Source organism: Columba livia, chromosome 6 (genome assembly GCF_036013475.1).
Source record: "Columba livia isolate bColLiv1 breed racing homer chromosome 6, bColLiv1.pat.W.v2, whole genome shotgun sequence".
Classification (NCBI taxonomy): Eukaryota; Metazoa; Chordata; class Aves; order Columbiformes; family Columbidae; genus Columba; species Columba livia.
Genome location: NC_088607.1, coordinates 20,446,695 through 20,457,231, shown reverse-complemented (window position 1 = coordinate 20,457,231; position 10,537 = coordinate 20,446,695). Strand labels below are relative to the sequence as shown.

The 10,537-nt window shown below is 42.3% G+C and overlaps 1 protein-coding gene across 1 annotated transcript; it reads left to right on the top strand.

Moving 5' to 3' along the window:
• The first annotated feature begins 285 nt into the window (after positions 1-285).
• PPP1R3C (protein phosphatase 1 regulatory subunit 3C) lies at positions 286-4,694 on the top strand. The gene is made up of 2 exons (XM_065067447.1): positions 286-443; positions 2,138-4,694. Exons 1-2 carry the CDS (start codon positions 430-432, stop codon positions 3,081-3,083), a joined length of 960 nt encoding a protein of 319 aa, XP_064923519.1. The 5' UTR covers positions 286-429; the 3' UTR covers positions 3,084-4,694.
• Positions 4,695-10,537: the final 5,843 nt, after the last annotated feature.

The following is a 10,537-nucleotide window of genomic DNA, read 5'->3' as shown; positions in this document are numbered from 1 at the left end:
CATAGCAGGGCACTGAGCCTCGGCCCGGGGTGGGGGAAGAGAGAAAAAAAGAAGGGAAAAAAAAAGGAAAAAAGAAAATAAGAAAAAATAACAAAATGGGAAAAAGGAAAAGAAGGAGAAAATGGGAAAGAAGAAAAAGAGATTTAAAAGAAGGAAAAAAAGGAGGGGAAAAACGTGGGAAAAAAAGGAAAAATAAAAAGGCGACGGCGGGTGCCGCTGGGCGGGGGGCGGCACACAGCGCTCCGCAGGCTGCCTCACGACCGAGACACCCGAAGCGGCGGCAGCGCCCCCGGCCGCGCACACCCAGCGCGCTGGGCCCGACCGCACCCCCGCGGGGCCGGGGCCGCCCCTTGGCCGCCCGCCGCGGGAAGGGCCGATAAAAGCGGCGGCGCGGAACGGCCCCGAGAGCGGCAGCGGCGGCCCGGCCCCATGCACTGCAGCAGGTAAGCGCCGCCCGGCCCGGACAGCGCCCACAGCCGCGCGTTACCCCCTGCCCACCTTCGCTCTGCCTTTGCAGGTGCGCTCCTGCGGGCCCGCGGAAACAGCCGCCATCGAGCGCCGCCCATAAGGGGAATAAACCCCTAGAACTGGCCGTGCTCTCCTCCTCTCCCCTCTTGCGCTTTTACAGGTCCTGCAAAAAAGCCCTTCTGCTTTTGCAGTGCCTGCTCATACTGCTGAACCGGCCTCCTCTTTTGCTGGCACTTCATTTTTTTTTTTTTTACCTCTTCTAGCAGCCTGCCTCAATCAGGTTATGGTGGTTTTTTTTTTTTTTTTTTTTTTTTTTTTTTTTGGTGGCTGTTGTTGTTGCTTTGAGCTTCTTTTTTCCTCCCCTCCCTCATTTTTTGATACTATAAAAGCTTAGGAGCAGTTGTCCCAGGAGCTGGTCACACAAGTTGCAGAGTATTTTTGCAGCCTTAGTTCTTTTCCTATTAAAGCAAAGCACAACTTGATTAATTTGATGCTAGTATTCTCCTCGTCCTACTTATTATGGCAAATACCGTTACAATAAAAAAAGCAAGGAGTTACAAGGCCAGCACAGATTCTGCTCTTTTTGGCAGGGCTCTCAAATACTGGTAGAGAACCCTGGGAAGGAGAAAGCCATTTATTTAAGTGACAAAGCAAATGCTCCATCTTCCCATGACTCAACAAAAATCCACATTTCCAGCAAGGACTGCATCCTTCTCAGAAGAGATGTGCTGCAGTTGAAGCCCCTTACAAATATTCAAGCTAACAGGCTTTGAAGGGGCTGCATTCTTGCATAGTAATTGTGGTTTTCATCCCTGAGAGGGAGGGTTATGAAGAAACATTTACAAATAAAGCTGTAGTGTTCTTGTTTAATACCTGCTGTAGGTTTTTGGCATGGACTTCGGGGATTATAAAAAGATTGTTTAAAGACAGTTCTTAAAACATGAAGTGAAAAAAATAAAGTGTCATCCCCTCCTCTTTTTTTTTCCTCCTATTTACTCAGCAGTCAATGTTAACAGTGCAAAAGAGCTCAGTTACCTACACCTGGGTTAATAGCTCCTAGAAGGTATTTCTGAAGGTACTTTAGTGTTTTTATTCATCTGAAATAACCCAAACCTGAGTGCCTAACAAATGCATTTATGGTTGTTCAGAGCCACACTGTGATGGTTCTGTATCAAGGTACACAGCCTCCCATTTGATGCCATGATGGGACAGGTGACTTCCTTAATATAGTGCTGTCTCTGCTCAGAGATGAAGCAGCTGATCCAGCTTGCTGGAATTTTAAGACCTGGCTCAGAGGCTCTGAAAGGGAAACTAAAGTGGATGGGTACTTCCACTGGACCTGTTTTACTGGTTAGTTTAATGTTCTTTTCAGTGTTTTCAGGGAAATGTGCTTAATTAGCTGTCACTAAAATCTATTTTTCAGAGGTTCAGAGAAAAAGAAACAACTACATTTGAATTGAAAGAATTAAGAATTAGCAAGAAATGATGGAATGGTCTCACCCTAGTTCTTAGCTTGAGCTGTCCATTTTAATTTAGGCTGAATTATATGAGGCCATGCAAAGATGAGGCCATTAATAATTGAGACAAGAGATGAAGCAAATATGCGTTTTTAAGAAGCTTCTTACCCAATGTAACAAATAATAACATTCTGTCTTTCCGCTCCTTTCAGAATGATACAGATCTTGGACCCGAGACCCTTGCCAAGCTCCATCATGCCTGTGGACATGGCCATGAGGATTTGCTTAGCCCACTCTCCACCACTGAAGACCTTTCTCAGTCCCCGTGAGGACTGCCAAAGAAACAACTTTGTGAACAGATTCAAACCTCTCAGACCATGTCTTCACGTGAAACGTGATTCCGAAGCTCAGAAGACTGACTGGAATCACTCAGCAGCCCGAGCCAAGAAGCGAGTTGTGTTTGCAGACTCGAAAGGGCTGTCTCTGACAGCAATACACACCTTCTCTGAGTTCCAGGAGCACCCTGGTTGGGATCTTCAGTTTGACCTCTTAGGAATTGAAAACATAACATCTGGCTTAAAGCTATATGAGGAGAAAAACTTGATTCTGGGTTTCCCTCGACCCTCAGCTGACTACCTGGACTTCAGGAACCGCCTGCAGAAGAACTTGGTCTGCCTGGAGAACTGCACCCTGCAAGAGAAAGTGCTGTCAGGCACTGTGAAAGTAAAAAATGTCAGCTTTGAAAAAAAGGTTCAGGTTCGAATTACCTTTGATACATGGAAGACCTACACAGACATTGAGTGCATATACATGAACAATGTTTACAGCGATTCTGAAAATGACACGTTCTCATTTAGCATTGACTTGCCTCCTGCCATTTCGTCAGAAGACAAGATAGAATTTTGTGTTTCTTACCAAAGTGGAGATCACACCTTCTGGGACAATAATGAGGGTCAGAATTATAAGATTCTCCATACAGAGTGGAAGCCAGATGGTGTTCAAATACCATCAGCCAAGAAAGACTGTGTAGATCTTCAGACTCCAAGGAGAGGGCAAGACAGAGAGCCCGACCAGCTAGGCAGTCCGAGGCTGTCCAGTGGTCTCTTTCCTCAGTGGCAGAGCTTGGGTCAGATTGAAAATTCATCACCATATTGGTGATGAATACTAGCAAGGAAGGATCCTTCCATTTGGCAACAGAGCAGTGTTTTCTGGTTCACATACTACACACCAAAACCACCTGGCAGGTTTTGTTGGCTGTCTGAACAAATCCAGATTCACTAGTCTGTGGGCCTCATTAAACCATATTGTGCTACTGAAGTTCTTAGCCAAACCTTATCCTTGGAAGGAAAGAAAACCAAGACAAAACCCACGTGTATGCCATCAACTATAGAAATAGCATGCTCGTATCTTAAGTATACGCTGCTTGCTTTCTTCTCTCGACTCTCCTGAGTCACTAGAAAAGAGACTCTTGTGAGGAAGTATGGAAGGCAGCAGTATCATAGCAAGCTGTAGTAACTGCATGTGTGAGAGTATTTGTGTGCACAAAGATGTTACCTGAACAAAACATCACAATTCACTTTGCATCTATTAGGAGTGCAGTAGAGATGAGGTGATGCTATCAGGACAGAGGCTTGCTATGACCCTCTACGTGCTTGTAGCAGAGGCTGATAAGAATGCATGGCTAGGATTTGCGGCTTCAATACAGGTTAAGAAATTTGGAGAGGGCAATAGGAAGTGGGGAAGGGGAGAGGTAGGATGTGCTGTATAACTTGGAGATGGACAATGTTCTAATTTCTTCCTTCCAAACTTGGACTTCTAAATCCCAGAAAAAGATCTATGGGATGCAGAAGAGAATACAGAAGACTATGCAAAGTGAGTAGTGGAAGTGAAGGCTGCTTTGGGAAGACATCACTGTCCTCATTGGCTTTGTAAATAAGTGTCTTGCATTTGAGAACAAGTCTAGCCTTGACTTCATCATCCTACTCACTTAGCAGGCAGATGTTCACCTTTTAATGTTAGAAGAAATATGTGCCTTTAAAAACATTTTAAAACCACCTTACATGCCAAAAAATAGGGTTAGAGGAGAAAACAGACAAAGTGATCTGTAAACTTCATAGTCTGTGGCAGCATTAGATTATTTGACTCATGACCTGATCTAGTCTTACAGCATCTGATAGTTGAGTATCCTGCTCTCTATTGTAAAGTTGGTGACGACTTTTCACAATGTGTAACATAGGCAAGGTCCTTCATATTGAAGGCAGTGAATTCGCTGCCCTTTGTGAAAGCTAATTTCTTTAAAAGAGAAGGGTTGCTACTAGTTTTTTCTAGGCTGAATACAGGCTTGTGCATAAATAGAAAACTGCTCTGTTTTATTGTACCTCATTTTCTGAAGTTTTTTTTTTAGACTTCAGTAAACTAATGTATATTTTGTATCTTTATGCTTACAATTTGGCTTTCTGAACTGTCAAACTGTAATGATGATCTGTGTTTCATGAAAGACTAGTATGGGAAATTGTCGAATACATACTCAGCAGGTGTGAATACTGGCACACCTTTTAGCTGTACAGAAATGTTGTTAACATAAAAATATAAATCACATTTTTGCCCATTGCTAAGAGGTATAATATCCCAAGTCTGAAGCTATTTGCAATGCAGCGAGACAAAAAATAAGGTGAAATAAGACTCCTCCCCAATTGCACTTTTTCCCTACATAACCCTTGCTGTTATGTGTAAACTAGCCATTTTAAGAATAAACTGTGTTTTGATACACCTGTTTCTTACTGTATCAGCTCAATCTATTCAATCTCAGTCTATTTTCTCAACTTCTTTAGACAGTTTCAGTTGTGATACAAGGTACAACCAGTTTGCTCTGTGCTATAGGATGTTGCTATATCTGGCTATGGCATGGTAACTAGGTCAGCAGCTGGCATTACCCTGAAGATTAAATCCAAGCTCTTCACTAAATGAGAAGTCCTCAAAAATATTTGCCCTAAGATTTCTGTAGTTTAAAAAAACCCCTGTATCTCACCAATTTTAACTGGAATATTTTGCTTTGACACATTCTGTTGGGGATCTTGCTGTGCCACAGGCGAGTCTGTCTGGCAGGGGTCTGTCTTAATCCAATGGCCAGACCTACCTGCCAAGCTATAGCATATGTGTTACTTGCATGAGTGCATCAAGACAGCAGCGCTTAATGTCTTCTGGCTCGCTTTCACCTGGTACTTACAGTGCTCCTTTGGGGCACTGGCAGCTTGGATTCTCCTCTCACACCCAGGAACCCAGCTGAACTGCTATCAGTAGCAAACAATACCCTGCAAAATAAAGTGTCTGTCTTTGAGCCAGCCATTCACCTTGATACTGCAGCACAGACCTACCCTTGCAGTTACTTAGAATGGAGAAAATGGTATGCTGTTTCCCAAGGACCCTCGTTCCTGAGGGGCAGAGCGTTTTGTACACCTCTGTTTCTCCTAGGTGGCAATTTAGATGAGCACAAGAGTAAAAACAGATTAGCCAGCACCAGTTGCACACCAGATACTTTATATGGGATTTCTTAATACATCAGCTCAGTGACAAGACACAGTTCAGTTCAATCTGTTGCACACCAAGTCACAGGTTTCCCAGCAAGAAATCTAGTTTTCATTATGAAAAAGCAATTCCTGAAAGGCAAATGACAACACAGCACCGACAGCATGTTTCTGATCTGTGGAATGAATTCAGAGCTTTCACAATGCAAAACCTGCACAGAGGCCTCCTTTCTCCAACACCATCTACCAATCTCAAACTCTACCAAGTACTACGCTGTGTCTTTACTGCACAGGAGTTCTAATGATATATACGGCATCACCATCTCCCTGCTCCAGGAAAAACAAAAAAACAAAAGTGAACTGAAGAGAGATTTGTGACTTAGGTGGACTGAAGCCCCAAGGTGGGACTTTGCTTTGGCAAACCAGACAGAAGGCTACTGTGTAGAGCAGAAGCCTCCTAACATGAGGAAAAGTATCATCTCATATGCTCCAGCCAAGTTTTGTAACCAGCCATCACAACAGAAAATGCTTACTTGTCCACCTCTTGATCAAGACATAAATCTCTTAAAAACACAAGAAGACAAGTTCCTTTGACTTTAAGCCAGTTTCTTTGCAAAGATGCCTTACAAGATCTTATTTGCCCACCAGAGAGACGATGCGGTGCTGCAGTGTCACTCTCCAGCTTTAAAGCCCTTCTTCAGTCGAGAGAGAAAGGATTTGTCCTTTCTCCACTCTTTACCAAAGCTATACAGTTTCACTCCCTCCTCTTTTAAAACACAACTTGCGTTTAACACTAAACCTCACATCCATCACAAATGTCACAGGCTCCTAGAGGAAGGTATTAGCAACACTAATATATTAACTGAAGAAAAAAAAATTCCCCTTACGAATATGTTTATCAGACACTGAAAAAAAACGGTTACTCCCTTGGGAAACTGTCTTAGCCCACAGAATTCAAACATACATCTTAGACGTTGCACACCCTGCTCAAAACCTGAAAGTATAAAGCAGATGCAGTCCTAGGAACAGAGCTTGCAAACCTATAGCATAATCTCATTGCCTTAGTAAGTCATTTTTCCAGCTGCATTGTGGATTTGTATTTCCACCACTAAGCTGACAGAGTGGGTGACTAGATTCACTCCTGTAGCTCTGTAGGTCTGAGGTGTCTAACTTTCATTATAGCCTATGGGTGACACAGTTCTTAAAGACTTTCTTCTTCAAACATAAGTGTTTCAGGTGGGTTCCTGATAACTATACTCCATTTTGTAACACTAGGCCTAGCTTCACTATGCAAAATTAAATTGAAATTTGATGGTGTTTCATATTAATGAAGATCTGTCACCCTAGGAAGTCAGCATCCTATTTCCTGAGAACATAATTAGAATTTTCACAGGCAATTAGTGAATGGCTTTTTCTGTAATTACATATATCTAAAGAAATTATCACAATTTATATGGCAAATCTGATAAATTAGTGCTAATATGGTAGATGTTATAGTATCTACATATACATAAAACAGCAACTCCCATCCTCCTTAACACTTCAGAGCTTTAAAATGAAATGTAAACAGGAATAAAATGTTTCATCAAGGCCAAAATAAAAGAGAGGCTTCCCTAAATCCTCTTGAGAGGTCTCTACTCTTCTTTCAAGAATCACCCATACTTCAGCCATTTGCTTAACTTGTTTTTACAGCCCTCCAGAGATGGATGCTCCACAAGCTTTCCAAGTTTTTCTTTCTTCTACTTACCTTAAAAGAGGCTCCTGAGGTCTTAGCCTAATTAAAATTAAGCTCCTAATTACTTGTTTTATTCTGCATAGAAAAGGAGGCAAAACTGCTGCTTTCTTTTTGCATTGGGCTGTAAGTGCTTAGGAACAAAGAACAGCTTTCCTTCCTTTCCTCACTTCCCTTCTCTGCTACATAATACTCCATTTTGTGAGAAATGGCTATTTTGGTTTTTCAGCCTTGTTTGGAGAGGAACCTATTAGACCTCTGGATTTTCCTTAAGGCAGAAATATCACTCTCAGCTGGCTCCAGTAAAAGCCTTGTGGTGTGGTCCTCAGCTTCACCAATGCAAACTTAACACAGCTCGCTACCCATCTTTCATTGCTCAGCTGACTTCATCTGACTCATACAACAAGGCCTCAGGAATGTATGTATCAATTCTGCAGTGCTCAATAGACTGTCTGTGAAGCTTATGACAGCCGGGCAGATTAAATCAGTGATGCGCTTCACTGACGATTTATTCTAAGGATGGCATTTCCTCCATTAAAAACAGTCATCTTTTTCCCTGCTCCTCCTCCCTATATTGCGAACTGCTTCTAACACTCCAGCCTTTGTTTATCTCCTTCCTGGACTAGTCATTAAGTTGGTCAGCTTTCATTTCTTCCATGTGGAGAACAGTGTTTTCTGCTTCGGTGACACAATTTGTGCAAGCTTGATAGGATTCGTGCAGAAAAGGCAGACTGACTTTTGTTTTTGCAGTGTTCCCTGCAGGTGGCCCAGTGTTGATCTTGGTAAGTGCATCTTTCAAACAGTAAGGTAGAAAATACCAGAGTTAATTGTGTTGAGGCAAATGCAGCACTCTGGACCTGCTCAGTTGCTGATAATTTTGTAAGACACTCTAGGCATTTCAGTGCACTGAACGTATAGCAGTTGTGTACATTCCTTACATCTGCACAGGGGAAAAAAATAAGGCTGCTAAACAGCTAAAGACAGGGATTTCTGACAGGAGTGACTGTCAGTAACATTGTGGTTATGATAAGTTAGCAAACAGAACTGATTCAGGGGAAGGGAGTAAATCAAACATAGTATACCAGAAACTGGAAGCCTGCAAGAGAAGAAACTTGTCTACAGTTTACTATACTGTAAAAGAAATAAATTGGGAAAAATAAAAAATTATTTGCATCAAATGTGGTATTGGGGAAATACCTCTGCTATTTCTTAATATTTCAGATCATTGTAATATGCAAGATGCGTTTGGACTTGCAGCATCTTGCACCTTGCTTTTAGGAACAAAATGAAAGTGGCTGGTGCTATACACTTGACTGGGCAGTAATGGTACTGGTATGGCAATGCCCCTCTCTAGCAGAAATGGTAAAATAAAAAACCAAAAAGCTTCATGCATCACAACACCTGCCCTAAATAGCCCCTTCTTCCCCCAGTCGCACATACAACTGTAGTTAACCATGAACTGTAAAGTCAAAAGCAAATAGCTGAATTTCTTTTTTGAAAGAATGTGTCTCACTGATATTCCTTTGAGAAAATATCGTTTTAACAGACGGATTCATAGCATGCAGCAAGTATCATTAACTGAAATCAGGGAAAGCTCAGGATGAGGTGGTTTTGTGTGCACGTTTGAGTTTTGGGGGTTTTAAAGGCTTTTCTTTGCAAGGCGTAGCTTTTGTATCCTGCCTTCCTACTCACAATCTCCCTACAGTTTCCCATACCCGGAGCTAATTCAGCATCTAACCAGGAGACAGATAGGTTCTGAAAGCATCCAGCTGCCTTTAACCCAGCAGTTACAACAGAATTTATAGAGTTTTACAAAAAACCCCCAAACCTCAAGCACAAAACCACAACACACCAAACAAACAAGCCTAGCTCTATTCCTCATTTTAATTACATACTGCAGGTCCATCCAGCCAGGTCAGGTCAAGAATATTATGGTACAGCACAGACCTCTCTGACTTGGCTCTGAGCACTATAACAGATCCATTGACCCCAGAAAAACAGATGCATCCATGAACTCAGAATACAGCCACAACCATTAACTATTCTCATCTCCTCTGCCCATAAAAAGCTCAGGCCACACACTGATGCAGTGCAGAAACATGCAGGAGTTGCGGAGTTTGACAGGTGCAGTTAAAGATAATTTTCTGTGTTTAGGTGACAATCATATATCAAATATCAATACACTTCAAACTCTCCATCTAGCAAAGGTGAGTGATGTAAGAGCTCCTAACATTGTTTGCTGCACTTCATTTTTCCCTTCAAAGAGTCCTACCCTCCATTTTGCTCTCAAACGTGCACAGTCAAAACTAGCACATGGTCTTTGTGTCTGTAACTATCACCTCGGCAGCTGTACCAGCAAAACCATTTACCCTTTGCTCTGCATTAGAAGTCAGGAAATATTAACTTCCAAGCCATTCTTCCCAGCCTTAGAGCCTTATTTTTTTTTTTTTTTTTTTAAATCAGGCTATACGATCCTCCTTTTTTTACCTGACATAATCTTCTGGAAGACCAGGTGTCTCAGTTGCTGGACAGTATCACTTTCAGAGGTCTGACACTGCCTTTGCTCAGGAAGGACATCAGGGCAACATATAATCCCAGTACACAGGAATAGTCTGCTGGTGAAAAGCAGAGCCCAGCATTTGGGATGAGAATGGTTAGAAGCACTCACAGATCTCCAGGATAAGAGGTGAAATCCATCCCCACCAGCAGGAGATGGCAATGATCCTCTAGTGTTATTGCTGAAGTAAATCTTCTGCAGGCCTGATGTCAGCCTGGGAGTGGTCGGTTAGAGCCGAGTGCTGCATTAGCAGCAGCTGAGAAAATGGGAGCAGCAGATGCAGATTGTAAGGCACACATGGTGGTTATTTGCTAAATAACTGAATGTCATTCATTCCCCTCCAAACTAAACCTTTACTAAGCTAGAGAAAAACAAAAGAGGCATTTTTCAGGCCCCTGTCTCAGCATCCTAATTGTACTGGGACCAGTTGCCCAGCTTTTTTACGTTGGCTCATGTGAAAGCATAAGGTCAAGGCACCACTGAAGAAATAGTTGGGTCTGTGCTGAATGCAGTGTAGACCCTGACAGAGTAACGGGGTGGGTACAGGTTGTTTCTGCTCAGTTGGAAGTGGGAGTGATGGGGCAATACAGTCTGTGATGTGTAAGGGTGAAGGGTCTGCTCCTCTATTTCAAAATCCATGAGCAGCTGAATATTGAAGAACTTGACTCTGATATTCATTCTAGATATTAATTAGGAAAATATAGTATTTTGATATTTTCAGTGGACTGCAAATGTCAAATATTATGTTCTTATTCTCAAGATCAGTTACATAAATAACATTGCATTTTATTCTATCCAG